At 42.2% G+C, this 23727-nt stretch overlaps 1 protein-coding gene across 4 annotated transcripts in view; it reads right to left on the reverse strand.

The window, feature by feature from the left end:
• Positions 1-23727, reverse strand: part of arhgef18b (rho/rac guanine nucleotide exchange factor (GEF) 18b) — a 43329-nt gene that overhangs the window by 8619 nt on the left and 10983 nt on the right. For 3 of the 4 annotated variants that reach the window (XM_047342865.1, XM_047342864.1, XM_047342867.1), the window contains 19 exons: positions 16065-16132; positions 15421-15466; positions 14118-14319; positions 13404-13510; positions 12494-12634; positions 11856-12106; positions 11558-11683; positions 10750-10867; positions 10401-10652; positions 10112-10188; positions 9662-9840; positions 9336-9409; positions 8871-9056; positions 8520-8666; positions 8076-8191; positions 6898-6966; positions 6662-6709; positions 6231-6512; positions 5990-6139 (listed from right to left, as the gene is read on the reverse strand). In XM_047342865.1, coding sequence (XP_047198821.1) covers positions 5990-6139; positions 6231-6512; positions 6662-6709; positions 6898-6966; positions 8076-8191; positions 8520-8666; positions 8871-9056; positions 9336-9409; positions 9662-9840; positions 10112-10188; positions 10401-10652; positions 10750-10867; positions 11558-11683; positions 11856-12106; positions 12494-12634; positions 13404-13510; positions 14118-14319; positions 15421-15466; positions 16065-16132 — 2639 coding nt within the window. The remainder of the gene's footprint in view (positions 1-5989; positions 6140-6230; positions 6513-6661; positions 6710-6897; positions 6967-8075; positions 8192-8519; positions 8667-8870; positions 9057-9335; positions 9410-9661; positions 9841-10111; positions 10189-10400; positions 10653-10749; positions 10868-11557; positions 11684-11855; positions 12107-12493; positions 12635-13403; positions 13511-14117; positions 14320-15420; positions 15467-16064; positions 16133-23727) is intronic. The other variant, XM_047342866.1, reaches the window with a different exon arrangement.

Below are 23727 nucleotides of genomic sequence, written 5' to 3' on the forward strand. Positions count from 1 at the left end.
ACAATTTGGTGCAGCTTGATTGAATTTAATGGGACTGTTGGGCCATTCTAGTTTTTGAAATACAAGATACAGTCAGCCAAGATTTACCTTACATCTTGACATTTTGTAGTAAAGACTGAGAAAAACATGACAACAATTAGACTAATAACATGAGGCTACAGTGTCTCCTATCTGATCCGACCTCAAAAAGTTTTGACTGAAGCATCTCTCACTTTAACTTTGCCAGGTCTGTAACTACTCCGCTTGGTATTCAGTCCACATGCTGCAAGATTGATGATGATGCGGAATACTTCCTGTGGCGATGGGGGGATTCAAGATGACTGTGTTTTACAAGGCATGAAGGGCAGACCCATCCGACTGTGACAGTGTGTGTGTGTGTGTGTGTGTGTGTGTGTGTGTGTGTGTGTGTGTGTGTGTGTGTGTGTGTGTGTGTGTGTGTGTGTGTGTGACTGTAACTTCCCCCAGTTGTAATAGCAGAGCATGACGAGATGACCCGAGGCAGAGAGGGCCCCCCTCTGCCTGCAGTGGGGAAAGTCTCCCTTCGACCTTCCCAACACTATATCACCCCTGTCGTCGTCTTCTTCTTCCCTTCCATCATTCTCTCTCTTTCAGCACTAACTCATCTTGGCACACAGATGTTCCATTGTTCCCTGAACAAGGTGAACGGCTTTAAGTAGCATAAACAACAAGTTTCCAGGGCAGTAAACTGTGCGGAAGCTTCAGAGCACACAGGGACTTGACTGACAGCACATAAACAATTAGCGCTGGCTGCTTTCCAGAGGCTTCTCCTAACGACAGGTTTGAGCTAGCTAATTACACACACAAGTTCCCCTCATCCCGAAAACTGCCTGGCTACTCTCAAATTATACACATCTCCACTTACACTGCACAATGGTTTGCCTTCTACAGAGTGGACACCACTGGGAAGGAGATACTGGTTGCTGAATCGTACCTGGACCAGATGATCAGTGCAACTGTAACATGAGGAAAATGTTGACTTGAGAAAGAGTTTCTATTGAGCTTCACTGATCCAGGGTGAATAAATGAGATTAGCAACAGTGTGGGCCTGAACCTGTCTAATCTAAAGTCAAACTATGGGATCTTATAAGTTATTCATAGTCAGGATTGGTTCACTTTATGTAGGGCCAGTGTCTGTGGCCCTCAGGACTGTAATACACCAATCTGACCAGACCAATCTGGCTGGCGTACCCGTCTGTCACTAAGTGTCTTGCCTGCCTGCACGCATCCTGCCCGTGTTCTCACTACTAATGACCAGAGTCTTCAGCTGGGGAGACATACATCGCCAAAGACGATGGCCAGAAGTTAGGGAGAGAGTGACAGACAAGTTGGCTTCTAGCAGTTGTCAGGCAGGTGGTATAGTTTTGACGGGAGGGCTGATGGGAGAGTGGGATGTATCAGTTGCAGTAGAGTAGCCTGCTCTTGATAGTTTTTCCAGGATTACCAACCCTAGTGTTTATTGATCAGTCAACTGAAAGGAACCACTCACATTTTTTGAGCTACTTATCATTATTGATCAAAAACTCAAAACATTTTCTGCTTCAAGCATTTCCAAACTTAAGATCAGTCACGTTGTCACAGAGGAGCAGTGACGTTTTTTTTTTCCCTCTCACAGAGCAATTTATTAACTTCAATTATGAGCGGTTTCTGGTTTCATAATATTTAAGTTCAGGACAGAGCAGTACTGCACACAGTGTACAGTGAACAGGTGGGAAGCCGCTACAGCGACAGATGGTATAGAGAAAATATCACGCCTCAAATGTGGTGTTCTGTCCTAGCTCTAAAAAAGCAACAGCTACTGGCTGATTATAGAAGAAGCGAGTCAAAGACATGCTGGTTGTGTGTGTGTGTGTGTGTGTGTGTGTGTGTGTGTGTGTGTGTGTGTGTGGAGAAGCTCAGTGGGGTTGGAACACACTCAAGTCAGCAGCATTATAAATCTGGAGACTGAGGAGGGGACGAGGTAACAGCTTCACTTTTTACGACTGACCCCTAACTTTTCTCCTGACTTTTCACAACCTTCTCATGTTTTAGCAATGTTCTCTGTCATGTTCTTGTACGTACACAAGGTAGCAATTTAGTTTGGCACTTTTCTGCTTGTAATTCAAAAAAGGTTACTGAGGGAAAAGAAATGCTGATTCTTTGAAGCAGGACGACTCCCAGCAGGTCAGAGACTTCATTTTTTGACATGGTAGTGACAAGTTTTAAGTAGGTTTTCTTCCCACATTTTTCCACTGACTATTCTTCTTGACGGTTAACTGTCAAACTAAAAACACACCTCTTCCGACTATACCTTGAATAACATTTTAAAAACTAACAATTTAGTAGCACTTAAAATGGCACTTACTTATAGCACTTTGTAGTTTTGCTTTTTTGAAGAAATTGTACTTTCTCTATTCTTGTTGTTCTGGATTTGTACCCTCATGGTTGAATGCACTTATTGTAAGTCGCTTTGGATAAAAGCGTCAGCTAAATGAAATGTAATGTAATGTAATTCAAATCTGAAAGATCCCAGCTCAAGCCTCCACTGGGCCCGGGCCACTCAGCTGCACTCACTGTAAGACGACATTTTCACAGGACTCATAAAAAAATAAATGATCTATGATTTCCTCATCAACAGGCCAAGTGGGATCATGCAAGATTAACACTTGAAAGAGATTTTCCTCTGAAGTCAGGACATGCGGCAACTAGAACTGTTCTTGCACAAACTCACATGTTGAGAAAAGAAAATACACATGGAGGCCTCTCTGTTTTATGAGGTCTAATCATAGCTCTAGAGGCCCGCTGATGAGTCTTAATGTTGGGTGGTGGTGATTAAACGTCTGTTGATATCGTGCTGGCTTGCAGCCTGGAAAGGATCCTGATGATAAGATTGTTTGATGTGTTTGACGCAATGGAGGAACAAACCACTTCCAAATATCCCCGAAACCGCAGCCAAGAAAGTCCCTCTGCAGAGCCAACAGTATAGAAGAGCAAGACAAACGTGCTCATGTGTACAAAACACGCAAACACTTATCTGGTCTGCAACAAATATTATTGGCATACACAAATGAGGTGCTCAGAGGAGGTGAGGTCTAAGATATGACCTGCACCAGGTATTAATCTTGCAATACATGTTTTTAAATCACAAAGCAGTGTTACTCACTGTTGTGGTGTTAGTTACAGCCTCTGTAATTACCAGAGCCCCTGCATTACTCATCACAGCAGATTAGGTCCATTCAGTCTGGGGCTCTTTCACTTCACAAGACCAGAGGCTGTGGTGTTCTTAGGAGTCACTGTGAAATGTTCCAGGTACAGCTCACAGTCAGAGACCTGCCTTCTGCAGCCACTAATGAGATGATAGGTGCAACAACTCATGTCAGCTGCTTATGTTTGTGATCATCGTGAGTTAAGACTCCAGTTAACTAAGGACTGAGGGATGTTTTTGAATGTCTTACTATGACGTCTTAGAGATGACAGATAAATGGATTGGTACATAGGCAGCCGTTTCTAAATATGTTGATGTCTGCTAATCAGTTAATTCGCTAGTCAAAGTGAATGCATGCTCCAAATTCGAGGATATTCCCTCAAAGTGTTCCTAAAATAGTATAAAGGGTACAAAAATAAGCCAAGTTGCAAATAAGAACTATAGTTTTTCGGGGGACATGTCAGAACTTGATTGCACAGTGTTGTGTCATCCATCAGTTACTCAGCCTGGTATGTAGGAGTGAGAGGCACTGAGCAGTCAGAGATACCTGTTGTCAAGCAGGAAGAAAAGACAGATACTAGAGAGGGTGCCTGTACAGGAATATGCTGCTCTGGTAAAAAGCTCATCAGTGACTCGGTCCAACTTCAAATCCAGTTTGTGACAAACCTTTTCTATCTTAACAGCAGAAAGAAGAATAAGACACTGACTCATGCCTTTGTTATACATGAGAGCATTAGTCAGGGTGAACAACACCACGAGTATGTGTGTTATAAATGGCCAATCCTGATGACAGGATCATGTGTGACTCAGTTACAACAGCCATAGTTAAAACTCGTGATCCTCTGCCCACTATTATCAAGTCCAGAATACTAGTTTTAAAAGTTAGCCTAAATTTAACCTTTAAATAATTACAAATTAACCCTCAGTTACTACTTTACATCATACAGGAGTATTATGGGAACTCGGGAATATTTGCAGCGGAGGGAGAAAAAGAATATCAAATCAAATCTTATTTGTACAGCCCATATTTACAAATCACAAATTGTCTCATAGGGCTTAACAAGGTGCGGCATCCTCTGCCCTTATCCCTCAACAAGACTAAGGAACAACACTAGTGAGTTGACAACAGACAACACATGATGACTGTTCTCTCTAAAGAAGATCACTGAGGTTTATGTGGGTGGTGTAGACTGAGGTGGGTGATTGTCCTGAAGCAATGTCAAACTTGAGCAGGGTAGTTTTGTGATAACATTTATGACAATATGATAAAATCTGGCTTCACTTCTAACCTTACCGAAATGAAAATGTATTCTCATGGTTCAAAGCCTGTCCTCCTTTGCTTGTTGCAATATGCAGCGCTAACAGCAGGATAGCTGCTAGTTTTCTAATCAGGACTAACTCCCCTGTGATCAGTAGCAGAGCTGCTAACATACAGACCACTGTCATCAGTCAGTGTGCATTGAAAAAACACTGATATTTTGGCCTGACTTTGGTCAAATTAACAAGTTATCAACGTGTCTCTCCTCTGGTCGGCTCAGCTCTGTGTGTGTGAGGAGAGGCTCAGACACACACAAGTGAAACAGAAAGCAGAGGACACAAACGTGACTGACCCGCAGTAGAGACACTCACGTTCAGCTAGAATGAAGTTAGTCACGGGTCCCGTTGGGGCTCGTCACAGAGAATGCCAATCAACCAAAGTGCGACAGTGATACAGGCAGTTGAAAACATTTTTTTGACGCTCCCTGACAGATCTGTTAGCACCAGGCATGAAATTACAGTCAGTGAGTGTTTCTCAAAGTTCCTCTCCCATGAAACTCACAAACAATGGCCCACATTGTACAGCTGGGAGAGGGAAGAGAGATACAAGCAAGGAAACACAGGAGGGAGAGAAGAGAAAAAAAAGAGGTAAAGAGAGGTGAATGAAGGAGAGTGTATTGAGTTGTATGTGTGTTTGATATTACACAGGTTGTGGGGGCTGAAACTCCACAATGCTTCTTTTCCACCAGTAAGAGGACGTGAACGCAGGAACTACAAGTTCCTTACACAACTCATGCATGTTTCCACAGCACTGTGATGCTACTGTTATAGACTAATGAGGAATTACAAAGCAGCTATTAGAGATGTCATTTGTGTAATGTTGCAGGCAAATGTGATGTGTTGCAAATGCAAGTAAATTAAAACAGAAAGATGGTAAATAGAAACCTGTCTGACTTAAGAATTACATATAATCCCCTCCTATGAACTCGAATGTAACAATCCAGCAGCTGAAGTATTAAAATACAGCTTATTTGGTAGTGTTTAGGATGCTCCAGTACCTTAGAAGTTATCAACTGTTATATGAACTTAAATTGTTTACACAATCAGGCTCTCAACGATAAGCATCACTTTGAAGTTATGATTTTAAGTGCATCTGAAATAAACTAACTATAAGCATTTTTACATTTGTTAGCCTCAGCTCCATTTATAGTTTCTACATGTGTGTGGCTGCGATCCACAAGACATTATTCTTCCATCTGTTAATGGGCTGACTGTACACACCAACACATCTGTGTATGCAGATGCCCAATATAGTATCCAAAGAACAGAGTGCATGTCTGCTGCCATCTCTGTACTACATCCGCTGCTTTATGTTTCTTCCAGATAAATAATTATAAAGAATAATTAAATGTTGTCTCCACTGGCATCAGCTACCTTGTTCGTCTTTGACTTAATAGCAAGCCACTCTCTCCAAAGACATACTCTAATATCTATGTATGACCACTATCATCTCCACCACAGGTTCCCCACCTCAATGGTCTTCCTCTTGTTCGTCCTCTGGTGTTCTAGGCGCTCCTTATCCCTCTCCACAGTTCTGGTGGACACTCTCAGTCTCTCCAGGTCCTCCTGATACGTCCCCCTTAGCCTGTCGAGCTCCTCCCTCTCTTTTGCGAGACGTTCCTGCACCAAAAACAGGCAATGTTGTGAAATTTCAGACGGAGCAATGGAGCCAGAAATTCAGGGAATAGACAGAGCGGCAAGTGGGCTTCACCTCCAGCCGCCGGCACTCCTCCTCTCTTTGTCGGAGCCTGGCCTCAGTGGCTTCGACTTGCTGCCGGTGCCTTTCCCTCTCCTTCTCCCAGCGCTGTTGCTCCTGCCGGTGCTGAGACTGGAGCTTGTGAAAACTGGCCAGCTCTTCTCTCTGCAAGGCCAGAGTCCGCTGCTTCTCCTGCTCCAGGAGCACGTTCCCTCGGTGGCGGCCGGGCAGGGCGGCCCGCTCCGTCAAGGACGCCCGCTGCAGCTCAATGTGACTGTCCTGCTGCGATATGATGGCCTGATGACGTGACAATGGACACAGGAGGAAAATAGCAGTAAACACTGAATGTTAAAAAATATTTTAATTTTCGACCGAGGCCAAACACCAAATAATCAATTTGTTGAAATCTTCAGAGGGAGCATAAACAGTTGGGGGGACACCATTACCTGCAGACTATAGAGCCTTTGGGAAAGCATCAGCACTCTGTCAAAGAACTAGATCAGAAACATGGATAAGGTTATCATAATCAAATAACCACAAGCATCTCCAAAACAATACAAGATTTCATGGGCTTAGCAAACTTCTGCGGGTAATATTATTCAGTTCAGCAGGCACAGCTATGAATATCACATCCTGCAGTGTGCTGTAGCACAAGGTGACAGATCAGAGAAGAAAAGATTACCTCTGCCTCGGGGAAGGAGTTGGACCAGATGCAGTTCCATCTGGCAGGAGAGCAGGTGCTCTCATCAACCTGAGCAGTCAGACACACAGTGAGTCATACTAATGAAGTAGCATCACTACCACACTGTATGTACTATGTTGTGCTGCTACAGTATGAAAGTAGAGCCTGAAAACATTTGGAATATCTAAAATTTGTGATCGCAATATATGAAATAGAAAAAACTGTTACTTGGTTTTTTTAAAAGGCTTCACTTTGATACTTAAAATGTTAGAATATTGTCTGACAATCAATTTCCAATTAACCAACACTATGCACATGTTTTCTTAGATTATCAAAAGAGATTTAAATGAGCTGTGGTTCTCTGCCATTGAATGTGGATAACCGACCTGAGCTGGATCTCAACAGGTCTCAACCGGTCAGGCCAGGTAAGGACAAAATGTTTGTAATGACATTCGGGTTCAGGTCAGGTTAAAATCCCGTTAGCTGAGGTACCCAATTAAATCTTTACACAGCACATGCTTGTTTTTGGAGAAAACATCAGGTTCATACACAAAAAAACAGGATGCCTATCAAATTCGGGTCGGGTTTGGGTAGTTTTCTTTCAGGCTCAGAGCAACACTCTACTCTGGCGAGTAGCAACATTGACAGGGAGTCTTGCACATTTTCGCTTATTTCTCAGATAATAATTCATGGATCTTGATGAAAGCATCGGGCATATTAAGGGGACTGATATTTACAAGTGTGTGCAAATAAGTGCAGATCTAAATAAAAATCCGGATCTAGTGAGTTTAAATGTGGTTTCATAAACGAACTGTTGGGCCTTGGCAGAGGTATGAACTCTACTGAGCGCCATTCTACATTATATTCCTATTTTGTTTGGCCAATTCTGTTCTTATTTATTAAGTTGCAAACATATTATTATGACTGTGACTGGTCTTGTCGGCAACATGTCATTACATTGTTTTCTGCCTGATCATTGTCAAGCCCCAGCATTTACTGGAAGGTTAATCAGTGTTCAGAGTACAATATTTTCTCAAGGTTTAATCTATTTATAAACAAATGAAGTGAGCAGCGAGAACAGGGTTACAGTAAACATACAGACGTGGAAACTTTCCAGATGACTTGGTCTGTTTACTATTTACGAGAAATAACAGTGTGACACAATGTTGAGCCCCTACCGTCTGCTCCAGGGTGTGGCTGCCACAGAGGTCTTTGAGCTGAGGGTCAGAGCTGGCTCTCTGGCTCCTGTCTCTGTTTCTGGACTCGCCAGAAGAGGTCTTCTTCACGCTGCCTTCTGGCACAGACACATCAACACCAACACGTGCACGGACAGACACAATGACAAACAAACACAAATAATTAAATCAAACTGGAACACAGAAATATTCACAATGACAAACACTGCACAGAAACAAAACTGTAACCATTAAAGTATTTTTTGGTTTGTTACACATGCTGGCTTTGTTGCCAGGTAGTAACTAGAAAACAGTTCACATATAGTACATTAAGCCAATTCAAGGAATCAACAGCCATTGAAAGATTTCTCAAATTTATTAATGCACAAATGCCACTGAAATACAACTGTAAAATCCATTAGATGGTGGACTTCCTTGGGCACTCACTCTTGTTGAGAATGCTGGGGCTGCTGTCATAGCCCCCAAAGGTATCCGCTCGTCTGGGCAGAACCCCGGAGCCCCCTCCATCCTCCAGTCGAGAGGTTGGAGCCTCCTCCTTCACTCCGGACTGCAGCAGGTTCTGGAGGTTTTCCACTGAAGTGAAAGAGATACCAAGTTAAAGTTGAAAAGATGGACAATAAGAGGGGGTTATGGGAGCAGTAGTAAATTCAACAACACTACTATTTACCTATTATATAGCTGCATCAAGGAACATAAAAATGTGTAAAATTCCCTCTGTGCCATCCTGACATACTTTGTGTCCACAGTAGATGCTTATTGTCTGTGGCATACACATACCCTCAGTGATGGCCCCTTTGAGCAGGGTCTCCCCCTGCTGGAGGTCTGAGGCGTCTCCTCGAAGCAAAAGTCTAGAACGTGAAGCTGTGTCCTCCAGACCTGCCACAGACTCTGCCATGTCCGCAAACAGCTGTAGCTTCTCAGTGAGAGCCTGTAAGATTACTGTGTCCTTCTGACTCAGCCGATCTACAGCGGGACACATGGAGTCCAATATGAAAAGACTCTGAGCTTATACAACATATGGTGATTCACAGTTTGTCACAAGCCAATTTCTGTAGCATCTTTACTGCAACTACTGTCCTTTAAAAACACATAATGCCACACGTAAAGACAAGGGCTGCATAAAAAAATGTGTAACCTTCAACAGTTTGAAAAGTTTCAGAGGAGCAAAAATCTAACATGATACATGATACATGAGCACCCCCTAGTGGTTCGGTATGGCTAATTTTCAAGGACATTGTATACCTCGAAACTCTTTGAACCTGGAAGCTCGTGCCTCTTCCTCCTCACTGAACAGCCTCTCTTCTGTGTGAGGACAGCTGAGAGGACAGAAGCCAGCAGAGGCAGAGAGGTGGACAGACAAAGGAAGAAACAATGGATTCTCTGTTTTATCTGAGTCATTGTGCATTGATGTGTTACTATAATATTTTGTTAATATTATGTACTGGTAAATCACACAATTTTCCACAATTTTAGATAATTTTGGAGGATTCTGAGACAGAATAATAAATAGATTGATGACGTTAACATAACAGCACGTCTCCCCAAATACAAAATATTCTCTCTGCTACCTCTCGACAGCTTGCCGTATGTGCCTCATCCAAGTGTTTCGCTCCTCCTTGGAGTTGGTGTGGATCTCGTACATCTCTGGCTCATTGGAGGAAGCACAGATAAGAAACATGGCTTTCTCCTCATGGGCCACTTCCCTGACTATCAGCTTCTGAAGAGAGATCACTGACGGCTTGTTATCCTGAGAGGATCACAATAACAAGTAGAGGAACAAGAAGAGATCACAGAGATTAATGATGACTTCATTAATAAATGTTTACTTAATGTGACTTGATTGCTTAATAAATTGTGTTAAATGCCATTCTTAGATGATGAATATAGATCATGCATCACTGACAAAATGGGATTCTGAGAGTAAAAAAATCTGTTTCTGCTAATCGTACAGTTAATTATTCCTTAAATACAGATGCTGTTTATTATACTGACAGAGAAATCAAAGATAAATCACTTACCACTGTAGCAAATACATATCTCTGGTCCTTCTCTTGTATTAAGAGCAACACATCCGACAGAAGCACTGCAAGAATATCTGGAAATACAAAAATCAAATGTGACAATTTGAGGCTTCAACCTGCCAGCTGGATGGGAGGTAAATGAAAATAGTCGAAACATTTCAAATGTGTGATCATCTATTTTAATGATAACCATCATAACACATTTCTCTTTTCTCTTTTTAATAGAGCAGCATATACAGCATATTCATGCTCCTAGATAGTAGATCCGTATTTAGTTTGATCAAACCTTTGAGCCTGCCAGAAGCAGCCTTCCAGTTGACAGTGCCCTCGTGAAGCAGTCGTCTTCTGGCCAGTCCCATGTCCTCCCTGCGAAACACTCCATCTTTGAATTTTCCCGATGACTTTGGCTCCATCTTGTTGTGAATGTCTCTGAGTCGAGACGTCTTTTCATAAATATTAACCAGCGTGTCCACCTGAGTGATGGTGTCTTTAATCAGACCCAGCGCCCGAGTCAGTTCCTCATGTTCTTCTGTTCCCGCTACAGAAACAATTTGATGGGTTAAAATTTGAGTAAAATTTATTAAATAAAATATATTGGTGTATCCTTCTCAGAAAAACAAAGATAAATACTGGACCTTCAGTGTTTTGCAGAATGCGCTCCACTAGTACTGGATACTTGGTAATGCGCTGTGTCACCAACAGAATACACTCTGTCACTCCTAACCTCCGCACAATGGACAGATGGTTGATTTTCTGAGTAAAAAAAAAATTAAAAAGATGATTTAAGTCGACATGTATCAGACTCAATTCTCACATACGCATATTTATTAAAAGAGGGTTTTCCTCTGTTCTTAAAACACAAATTCTGTCCACACAGGCAGTGTGAAAACAAAAATGGTGTGAACAAGCATTTCAGACCAACAGGCGGCCATACGACCTTAGAACTAAAGCCATGTTGGCCAATCAGAGGCATGAAAAAGTTTCAGTGGGTAAAAAACAGTGGGGCATCTAGGAAAGGAAGAATCTCAAAAGTGAACAAATAGTGAAGTGCGGTTAATCCTCAAAATCACACTTGAATATAAAGTTGGTCAATCTCAGGGTAACATGGAGTCTTGCCAGTGAAAGTACGCTGACAACCAAAATGAGCCTCTGTAACGAACAGTGATACCATTGGTTTGTTAATATCTTGGAAAGCCCCTGCATGACAGTCCACCCACACAGGTGTTTTCTGTATTTTGTAGCATCTGTTTGGGCGGGATCACTTGTTGCACATGGACGAATAGCATAAAAAAGCTAGAAAGAAGAAATAGATTTTTTTTTTTTTTAAATCCATGTATGTGTGGAGTAAACCTCAGACTGCAAATTAATTTACTATACCATGCTGAAGAAGCACTGTAGATTAAATCCGATTCTCAAAAATCTGAATATGCTAATGTGTCTTACCCGTATGAGGTTTTGGAACTTCTTGTTGTTTTGCAGCTGTTCTTTGTAGTAGCTTACAGCTTCAATGTGGTGACTGCAGAAATCTCCATAGTTGTCCTTCATCCTCTCTCCAATTTCACCTGAGAACTGGAGAACAAAGCCAACTGTTATATATGTCATCTTGTCAGTTCTATTTTCACTGTCTGGCCCATAATGCACCGTGTATAATGCTATTTACATGTAACTTGTGTATCATGCTATGCTGGGCTTTGGTATGCATGCGTGTTCATGTTAGAGATGCTACATATCTTCTTCCTACCTGTGTGATCAGAAGGTCTGCCAATCTGTTGATAGTGTAGTTTCTGTTGTTGGACGAAACAAGGTTTTCTCGCCGCCGCTCTTTAAGACAAGACAGGAAATGCGTGTGAAGTTCGAGGAGGTTTTCCAGGCGGGGAAACAGACAGTCCAGCCTGCCCGAGTCCATCTGGAGGTTCTCCTTCAACTCTCGGACATAGACACACAGCATTATCTTCAGTGTCCGCACGTGGTGCATCTCCGTCTGCATCAGCTCTGTACAATAACAGGAAAATACATATTTATGACCTGCAATTTAAGTATATACTATTATTTTGCATCTGGTGGTGTGGAGTTTGAAAGAAGTGAGATGCTCTATTAGCCACAACTAGCATAACACCCGGATTTCTGCCTGAACTGACATTTTGATAGAATTAAAAATACAACGTCTCTGGTTCTGCTGCTTTGATTTCAACTTTTTTCAGTAACAATGTTATAGAAGTGTAATGCTACATAAGTGTAGGATACTTTCATAAGTCAAATTTCTGTCAGTGACAGTAACCAGTTCCCAAAACTATTAAACCAATTATCTACCTGTCAAACAAGTAACTCATTCAACAAACAGATTATGTCGAAGAGAACATCTAAACAAATCGCACTCACCATATATCACATCCTGTCTCTTCACCATTTCTTTCAAGTGCTTCTTAACATACTGCTGGTCAACTGCCAAACTCCACGACTCAGCCTCCAGGTCCTGGGCATCAGACTCCAGGTCAGCTCGCACTGCTGCATAGTGAGTATCTGAAGAGAGGAGCAGAGGCATCTAAAGCTATCATCCATTACAGTGTCATAATCCCAATGCGGTGGGACATTGTGTAATGTTGGGGTCACATGTTTAACTGAGTCTTTTCACAGGGAAGTCAGGTCAAATTGAGCAGAAATACCTCCTAAAAGAATCCAGTCGATGTTAAAACTCTCTCTAAAAATCATCCCCTCTATTTTCCTCTAAAGGATAACAGAATTCTCTTCATTTTTTATTATTCATAATTTATAAACAATGAATCCAAAAGATAATTCACTTAGAAAAGTTTTTCCAGATCATTTTTGTGAAGCCTCCAGTTTTGAGAATGTCTCATCTTTTGGTGTTTTCACAGGGCTGAAAAGGATGTATGGGGATAGCGATAAAGCAATATGAACCATGCAAGCTCAACTAACATCTGAAATATAAAACGTAGCCCACCAAACTTTGTCAGGCTTTTTAAGAAGGAACGCTATTACACAGTTAGCCTGTCTGCATCTCCCACACACTCAGCTTAATGAGACAGGGTGAGGTCACCCCTGACTCCACAAAACACACTCCACACTCTCTACTCCCTGGATTTAAGAAAACTCCCTGAAGACAAACTATCTCTCTTCACTCAGGAAAGCACATCGATCCCAGAAAACAGGTGTGGAAAAGAAAGTTAAATCAAAAAGAACACTGAATCCGAAACAGTTTCCTTTAGAGTTAACAATTTCAGCCCAGAGAGGAATTTTCAAAAGTCAAGTTCACCTCAGTCAATCAACTAACCTTCTACGATGATGGACTCTGTGGTGGAGGGAGCGAGGGAAATGGCATCTTCGTTGCAGCGTTTCGAGCGGAGAGCATCTGTCTCATCCATCTCCCCAGGGAGGGATCTGAGGGATGACAACAACAGGTCCAAGGTGTCAGACATGCTGACACTGAAGCACCTCAACCCTCAAGCTAGTAGCAGTCTACATACATCTTAGACACAACATGTGCATATGCAGCTCCACAATGGCACTGACATAAAATTAGACAGGAAAGTAAAACCCAGGCAGCTACATTTTTCCTTCCTTCTTTCCTTCCTTCCTTCGTACTGTTGGCCGGTTGTCGCTCCTTCTTCTCTGCTCTCCCCTGATTCTCTGCCTCCCTCTCTTTCGCCCACTCTTCTTAGCAATGCAGCATAAAAGTAGTCCTATGGTCTATGAACCGTCTAGCTTCAGTTTCAAAAGGCTGTATAATAAGAAAAGACAACTTGCCTTGATTCATCAACTATAAATACACATCTCACAATGAAAATAGTATTTGAGCAGAAAAAATAAGAATCTAAAAATATTCAGCATAACCATACAGCGGATCCTGCAAACATCGCACTATAGACAGCTAATTTTTGGGGTGTTTATTTGAACTTGAGAAGTCATTAAGGTAATATTTATTAACCTTTAAAATAACAGAGATAAAAAAAAAATAAACTCCTCTATGCAGGGCAGAGAGACTCACCCTGAGCTATTGTGGTGACAGAGGCTGTGGCCAAGGCTGGAGGCAGGGGCTGCAAAGGAGCTGGTGGTAGGGGCGACAGTCAGGTTAGCTCCCCAGTGACTTATGGTCATGCCTGGGTAGCAGAGCAAGCCCGGGTGGACATCCAGGGTCTGTGATGGGGCTGAGCCTGCCTGATCCCGCTCTCTGTCCCGGTCTTTTAGCGCTGGAGAGGAAAGACAAGAGAGACAGTTGAACAGAGAGATTGAGAGGGGACATGGGAAGAACATGAGGTGACACAGGGACAGACACAACTATGAGGCAGAGGAGGGTGATTCTGGAGCACTCTTTGGGGCCTCTCGTAGTTTGAATACCACATTGGGTGACTGCAAGCTCAATTGCGAAAGTCTCAAACTAGGTGCGGCAGAAGGATTGTTATAATCCACTCTCCAAGGTGAGGATTAATCATCATATCCAATCTCTTGTAGCAACTTCTGGAAAAATGCACACACACTTATATATTTCTCCCACTTCCTGATTGTTCACTTTTCCTCAATTCCCGTCTCCGCTCCTCGCCTTCACAACCCCTTGCACGAGCTACTGATTGGCCAGAGCAGCACATGGAGAAATCAGGTGCAACTGACAGGGATCCAGCTGTTCAAAAGAGAATAACAACTGCTACAGGAGATTAACCTAAACTGCTGCTGCTGTAGCTGCTCATGTCTCCTGTGGATTTGATCACATGCAAAAGGACCTGCTGAATATTACAATAAGAAAGCACTGATTGAAATTACCTGGGATGGACCATGTTCTGATGAAGAATGAATGCAAACTGCACATTCATTCTGAGGCTGATCACGTCTAATAAATAAAGACATTTAATCTCTCAAAAGAAGAAAACTAAATTGTCAGTAACAATCCACCAAAATGTTTTTGAGATTAACAATTTGAAAGGATCTAACTTAGTTACATTTCCTTTTGTTCATTATATGTTATTATTGTTATTCATATGAATCTATATGAACTGAACCAGAAGTAAATCACAGAACTGTTAAACAATAGCTAATCATTAGCTTTGCCTATAGCCAGTTGGAGGCCAACCTCCTCCTCTGCGGTCAGAATGTAGGCAGGCACACATATGCCAGTAAGACCCACGCAACTTTATGCACAATAAGTTAAAATGGATTTGCAAACTGAAGAAATTGTTTTTCTTTTTAATCCACTGCAAACCACCAGAGAAGCAACCAGCTTTCTATGACACATAGGACTAAAGCTGCCTTCTTATTCATCAATCCAATCCATGTCCTCACATATATGTTCTACTTACAAAGGTTAGGAAATCCCGATGAGCCGTTCTTCCGGATAGAATCTCTCTGAGTGGAGAAATTAAAGAAAGGGAGCATTTTCTTCAAGCCATTTTTTCAAGTTTTTAAATCAGCAGAGTGACTAGATTTAAAAATGCCTAAAAACTGCTCGCTCTTACTCTACAGGACGAGACTGCTCACACGGTTACCAAGCAAAGTCCATCTCACACGGATTCATATTCAAGAGTGACAGAGGCATGTTATCTTCAGTACAGTGTCTTAAAAGCATAGGCTCCAAAGAGCACTTGAAACTCCCGTACAAATGGGGTTTTATGTGTTGAGGTCTTTAGACTCAGATTAGGGTCAATGTGTTTTTGTGCTAGTAAAGTGATGTTAACTAATAATATCAAAGTTTGTAGTTGTAAACGTTGCGAGTTTGAAGTATGAATATTTACAATACAGTGTCACATCAATACTGCCTTTTGTTTTATTCATCTTTAGTTCAGTTTTTCTCTCTAAAATTCATTTTTGTGCTACTGATCCACTGTCAGTGCACATGTGAATATAACTAGTCAATAAACACAAAATAATAGAACACAGGGGAGGCTTTGGGAATGAGGGGGACTTCTCTTGTAGCTGTTTTTCTATGCTCCATTAAAGTGTTTACCTTATTCTTGGTGCTGGTGCACTCACCCAGCAGGGACTTGCAGCTCTTGTGAACGTTCACAGCACAATCTGAAAAAGAGCAGAACAGGAACAACAGGATCAGTGTTGTATTAGTCTTGATAAAACAACTGTACAGTACACAGAGGCAACAGTGGTGGCTCCTGGGCTGAATATGGATCTGAGTCGGACCAATAAAACAGTAAAGTTTGAGATTTCACAATCAATCCAACAGCTAGAAGGCTGTGATTCAAACAAAAGCCTGGAGGCATGGATTTTTCAGCTGACAATATTTACAAAAAAAAAAATTACTTCTGGCTCCATGAGATCGGTGCAGCAGTAATTCTGGCTTTCGGTTTACAAGCACATGGCACAAAGTCTCTACCAGGTCAAGAGCTGCAGTTTTCTCAATAATACACTTTTTTCTCCACTTTTCTGCCTGTTTGGAAAACAAAGCTACTGTTGTCAGATATAGACGGAGTGACTGATTGTCTCTCTACTGATTATTGGAGATGTTTTGGAAACACATGGTGCAAGCAGGAGGTTCTCATTTCCATATCCTACTCAATCAACGAAAAGGCCAAACAAAACCAGTCATCACTATGCAAAGCCTGATCCCAAACCAAACCGGTGAAACCAGGCTGACGTGGACAAAAACATGTGGCCTTAGATGCAAAATACATAGAGATGTGCATACATGCAGAAATGTTTATATGTATTTAAATGAGAGCCATGATAATACTTCCTGATTCTTTCTGCAAGACATTGAAAGACAGAAGCTAACCAACAGTTCAATAGACAGGTGAAAATAAAATTCAAGTTTAAAATCACATGTGGTAGCTGGATCTATTAGCAGAAACTAAATATAAAATTGAACTAGAATAGAGCACATACCTCCGCCAAAGTTGGACCAAATTTCTCACACTCATCAATATCAGGTCCCTAAATGTGCCTGATTTTTCTCATTAAGATCCATGAATTATTCCCTTAGAAATCTGTCACAATATTAAAGAAAGTAACAAATTCCTAGATCCGCTCCTGAAACGGATTAAAATGTTAATGGGTTCCTGTCTGACTCATATATCCTTCCACCAAGTTTCTTGGAAATCTGTTCAGTTGTTTTGGTGTAACCTTGCTTACAACAAATATGAAAATCAACGAACAAACAAATGGACAAAGGTGAAAACAAAGCCTCCATTGCATATCTGAAATAAATCAGTGACTCGTGTGCAATTTACATATCATTTTTATGAAAATAATGATCTACATAAATTCATTGATTTTAATTTACTAGTTAAAACTTTTTCTCTCAAACTTAGTTTGCTAATTTTTTGTGAAATGACTACTGATCCAAGTTAAAAAAGAAAATCTATAAATTGACCAGGAGCAAATACCTTAAGCAAGTGAACATTCCCTACAAAACGACCCCCTCTCCCCCACCACACACACAGACACACACATACATACATTTACTACATAGCATGGACCAAGAGGCGTTATTGTGATTGTTTGAATCTTGTTGACAAAGGCTCTGCTTTTGTTAATGACACAGTGTCAACATGACCCATACTAGCAACTTCCACTAACTTCTGTACAGCCTACTGTAAAGGCTTCTATTGCCTATTTGCCTTTTGTGCTGGTACAATGCACTTACAAAAACAAACTCATTCCTGTCCATTACAAACATGACACTGAGGGAGGAATGATATGTGTGTGCAGGTGAACTCAGGAGGGCACAAAGAACAGAGGAGAGTCCTGTATAATAAAAAGGATTTTATCATCTTTTGTCCTTTTACATTTAAGATCTAGTCCTAACCAATCTATTATTTCCTCTTCATTCACAATCTCTAAACCGACCCCCTTCCTTCTCCTTGGTAATAAATTATCTATTTCTGACAGCAGAAAAAGAAAAGAGAAACGGGTGTCTGAATAATCCTCGACAGCAGAGTTGTGTCTCGAGTCGTGCCCAGCAGTACTGAACAGAGCAGGGCAACATTTGTCCAAAAAACACATTTCAAACGACCAACACCTTTCAAGATCTTATTGCATCACATCAGATAGTCGTCTTTATATTACACTCAGGTTTGAAGCCAAAGAAATATTTTTATGCCAATAAAAAGAACAGGAAAAGATAAGAACAGTTGAGCCGATCTGGATGGAATGAAAAAGCTGTGTCAGTAAAACATCCGCTCAAGTCATCACTGACGAACCCGAGCGTAAACCACGTCTGCTCAGGAATGTGTAACTGAGGTTGTTGTATTCAAAATGCAATCAAAATAAACTGTGCTTATTAAGACTTTTAAAATAGTGCAGAGATAAGAAAGAACACTGTGTTGTCCGTTTACTGATATCCCAGACGACTCAATGATGGGAACAGCATAGTTTTTGTTACAGGCGAAAGGAATCAAACCAACACTGCACTAGAAAATGAGTCAAAACCACGGATAAAACTATACAAAGCTTTGTCATCAGCCTTAAACATAGTCACTGTCATTTGGATCGAGTGGAGCGGTGGAGTGTTCACCAGCTCCACCGCTCTTCAGCAGTGTGATGGTCACTCGCTCATGTCAGCTGCACTGTGGTTAGCCCTATGAAAAACCCAACCACCACCTGCTGACTGGTTATTAACCTATCACACGGGAAGCACACTGAGTCACTCAGTGAACTACAAATACAGACGAGGTCCAGGTCACCAGAGTGATAATTCCTGATGTTTGTCCTGGGCAGCGCTAAAATATGAATATGAAATATGAATATGACAACAAAAAGTTTTCACGTGTGGTACTCGTCACGATCTAGAGAAAGAATGTGTTGCACCATGTTATCTTATGGGATGAGGCTGGAATCAACAGAGCTCCAGATAGCAATGGCTGGTATCTTCCTGAGAAACATTAACTCATAACAGGACACTTAAAAGCTATGTTTATCATACAGCTTGCAAACACTGTCAAGACAGCGTGTGTGAAACTGTGCGTGAGAATAGTGGTTTTGGAAGTGTCATCACATTAATCACACTAAATATGTATTTTAATGAACATTTCTTAACCAGTGTGTTCAGTTTACATGTATAACAACATGTCTCTCTGGAGTATAAACTAGGCCCTGACACAGTATTGCTTCAGATAGTGTTTTGGGACATTTTGAGGTGAGTTCACTAAGTAGATATAGTTATAGTTATATATCCTGTGGTTTCCTTTCACTATTCTTGGTACAGAAAAGAACCATGTGTTCCCATCACCGTCTGCAATTCATAGTAAAACCCTGCTGTAAAGACGAAAACTATTTTTAAAAAAGGTATCAATCTGTTGCGGCAGCCTATGAGAAAACGTGTACCCTACCCAGAGCCCTATGCTGTATCCTGACGTGCACCTCCCCAAAAATGTAACTACTACGCAAGGCGACGCAGTCCGCAAGAGCTCTGATTGGTCCGCTTGGTAGCATCGCATTTGTGGCAGACTAGCCGCCATTTTTTAATTGAGTTGAAAGAACGAAAGACTTTCTTTTCTACGGTGCAGTTCTTTACGAAAAAAGTAATTGCTCTTCAACATCTTTCGGCTCCAGCACGATCCGCTTAGTAACACTCGCCATCGTTCTGAAGTAAAGAGTCATCAGAGAGTTTGTAAATAAGCGGCGCAGAAACCGGAAGACACTCGACACCAGAATAGAAAGAGCCACACGTGTTTTGGCAGTGTAATTGCAGCGCGCCTCATACACACCTTGGTTTATAGAGCAACCAAAAACCTGACATCACCTGCTTCCTGTGTGTTCATGCATTCTCCGTAGAAGAGGTTACTTAACTCCATTAGACAAAAGGGACAAAAAAAAAACATCAACACTTGGGGCAAACTCTGAAGCAGCCAGCCAAACCATGACATCACCCACTGAAAGAGGAGGAACTGGGGCTCAGGGAGCTGTTGACTCAATGAAGCGAAACACCTCCGCCAGTCACATGTCTCACCCAAAAAGAAGGGTCCTGGTTACTACCCTTTAAGACCAGCAGTATAGGCAAAACTTCATGGAGGAGGTGGGGCATATGTAGCTCTATATAAATCCTATACACTTCCAAGTTGTGCTTGGTTTTACATTTCAAAGCACAGATTCCAAATATTATTTAGTTCCAGGTTCTTTAAATGTGAGGATCTGGTGTCTTTCCTTGTAATAAACAGGATACAAGTTGGTTGATTGAAATAAGCAATCTGAATAGACTAGTTTGGCACTTGTTGCTTTCACTATGACAAGATGATTAATCAATCATTTAACTGAGGAATTAACTAGCACTCAATGGATGGTGGGTAGAGTTGCAGCCTTATATCCATGTAAACAATCACAAGATGCATTATTTTAATCCCTGAATAGTCCATTGCTCCTTTTCTGATCAGTCTGCTGACTAATCAGGCCAATAGATGACATGAAAAGTAGAGGACTACCACAGTTGAGAGGTGGAAATCTACTGACAGGCCCTCGGAGGAGAGGCTGAGGGACTCTAAGTCTTAAATCCAGTCAGAGGCAAACGCCCGGAGAGTGGAGCACGCTGGAAGGCAAAGCAGCGATGCATGGAGGAGTGGTGCGCTAACAGGGGGAGATGGGTGAGACCCAGAGTCAGTGGAGTGGGCTGATAGGCACTAGCAGACCTGCCAGGCACAATTAGAAGCATGTGACCCAGTCAAAGAGAAAACCCAGTCGGGACAGGGAGGTAAGAGGAGCGAGGGGACAGGCTGGACGGTGGACCCCCTCCTCAGCCTGGGCCATTCCCAGTGCTCCAGGCTAATAACGCGCTGGTAGAGGGCATCACCTGCCCTGGGCTGAGGAATTACAAGCATCTGACACACAATGATAACACTATTTAACACGGGAGGATCATGGAGTTTCGTAATACAGAGCCAGTCAGCTGCTGGGTGTCGGATATAACGGGAGGGGAGCGCTGGGAACACAGGGGACCGTTAAACACGGACAGAAGCATCTCACACTTTAACTGGGAAAGTGAATATCATCCCATATACTAACCTTTGATTCTCACACGATATTATAAGCGGGCCAGCCATGTTTTAACAAGCTCAGTTCGAATAAATAAACACAAGTTCTCTACGAAGCTAACGTTAGCCGGAGTAACAATCACCTGTTGAGCTTTAAGCCAAGTCTGCAACCAAGCAGCAGAGATGAACTCGTAAAAAAAGACAAAGTGAAACTGAAGGAGAGCGACACAGAATGAAACCACGGAGACACAGCAGCAATGTGGCGCGTTTACGTAAACAACCACTTTAAGCTAATACGAGCTAAACGCTGACCCAGCTAGCCTTGTTTTTCAAATAGTAGCGGTTGTGGGCAGGCTAACGGCGCTAGCGTCAAGTGGCTAAAGGCTAATCAGCTACATCTTCAGTTTAAACGCACTTGAGCCTATTTGGGCTTGTTGGCGACAAATGTAACAAGTAACCAAGTTTAACAAGTGGATTCCACGTGTTAACAAACTCACCCAAAACACGCACAGAGGAGGAACAGAACGCAAGAAGCTGCTCGGTCGGCTACTACTACTTTTAGCATGCAGCGGGCTGGCTAGCGGTCAGGGTGCCTGAGAAGTCCCATTGAGGGAAACAACGAGAGGCATCCACCTGATCCCGCTCCACACCAGCGCCGCGGCGGGCCGCCTCTTACCGTTCCTCCGGGGGCCATGCGAACCGGCAGCTGCATCCACAGGGAAGAGGCGTCCAGCCGAGAGCTCCGTCCACTAATCAGCTCGGCCACTGGCGACCACAAGCTCCGAAGTCTGCCACATTTTTTTTATTTTTTTAAGTTTGGTCCAGTTTTGTGTCCTGCTCTGCACTGGGAACAATCTCTGGCACACAAACGACGCATTCCACAGGCTGCTGGATCCCCACAGGGGCTGGGTTCAAATTAAAGGGACACTCACTGCTTATCTCCACGCCTGTGTGTGTGTCTGTGTGTGTGTGTGTGTAACGAAGCCCCACAACAACAAGTGTCAACATTTAGGACAACTAGTACAATGCCCAATCTTAAGTTGCCTGTTCAGAGCTACTTTATAATTACACACAATATATACTGACACTTTGTATAGTTTGTGTGCTGAACATTGTGAGCAGAGCTTTTTAGTTGCAGAGTGACGTTAGACAACTTTGTGTTCATCCCACCTGGTTTATCTGCAATAAAATCTCATTTATCTCATTAAATGAATTTGCTTTATTGCTGTTCACGCGTGTGGCTTTTATATATGTTTGAATGATTTGCTTTGCTTGCTGTTATTCTTCCGACTATTTCAGAGGTCTGTTTAGCAAGTGGCCTGATCTCTTTAGATATGCGTTCCACATTGCGGACGGACAGAAAGACAGACAGATGTTTTCATTGCCGCAGAGAGTCAGAGTGAGATGGATGTGTTACTGGTCTCTGGTTCGTGTCTAACAGAAGCAGAGCTGTCTGCATCACTCTGGATGGCCGGTGTGGTGCCCTGGGTCTTGTGAAATATACCAGAACAACTTTGTTTAATAAGCACACCATTAAAAACAATCATACATTATACACCCCCACAACCCCACCCCCTTCCTGGCAGACTGTAAGATTTGTAAATGTTCTGTCCGTGACTGTGACCTTTGTTCCTCACAGAGCACGAGGAGAAAAGGGAAAAAAACACCTAAGAGTTTACTGCCATGAAATAATGAAGTGGGAGCACAGAATGACTAAATGGTCCACTTCAGAGCAAACGAAACGTTACTGATACAGAGAGTAGCTCTGCTTCCCTGTCGGAAACTTTATTTGGTGATGTGAAATTTACCCACCAGCAGAATAACAGTAATGTCCATGCCATTGTTCATGATGATGAAAAGGAAACACTCTGTTTACAGGAATTTAAAAGCATCACTTTTGAAATTACGTCCATGCACTATAATCTGCAGTAGACCAGTAGTCGTCCTTCATGTAATATATGCAGTTTGAACAGATCACACTACACATACTCATGGGGAAATTCCTATCACCAGTTTGTCATGTAGTCTGACCTCTTGGATTATCTTTCCTCCACTACTCTAACAGCTTCAAGTCTTTCACTGGGTATTACAGGTCTATCAGCTGACCCCTGATCAGGCTGCATGTGAGCGGCACAACAGTGACAAGACAGACGAGTCACGGGGCGTTGAAACGTCCTGTGCAGGTCCACTCTATGAATGGACACATAAATCTGGGAATCCCTCCACTATCTCAATGAAGAGTTCATCCAACACACAATAGCAATGGGAGGAATATCTGGAGGAACAAAGTTGAGACATGCTGTCGACTCACATAAACATCTGTCAGAGGATGGTGATAATACATCAGATAACACATGTAAACAAGTGAGCGGAGTTGTGCAACACAGGACACACACACAGTAATGATGTGACGGGAAAACAAAACAGGGAGGAGCTGCATCTGTGTTTGTATGAGTGTCAAATAAGGTTTAAAGAGGAACTGAAAGGGAACAGGACCCTCTTTTCAAGAGAAAAAGTCAATGTCAGTCTGGTGAATGTAATTGTCACTGTCGGTGTTATTGCATAGTTGTTAAAGAGAAAAGTTCCGAAATTATCTTCAGTAAACAAAGACGTCAATGTGTCTATTAAAATAACATTAAGTCAGAATTAGTCACGTGTTCTGCCCAAAAATAAAACCTGAGTGTCTCCTGGGTA

Source organism: Hippoglossus stenolepis, chromosome 14 (assembly GCF_022539355.2).
Source record: "Hippoglossus stenolepis isolate QCI-W04-F060 chromosome 14, HSTE1.2, whole genome shotgun sequence".
Classification (NCBI taxonomy): Eukaryota; Metazoa; Chordata; class Actinopteri; order Pleuronectiformes; family Pleuronectidae; genus Hippoglossus; species Hippoglossus stenolepis.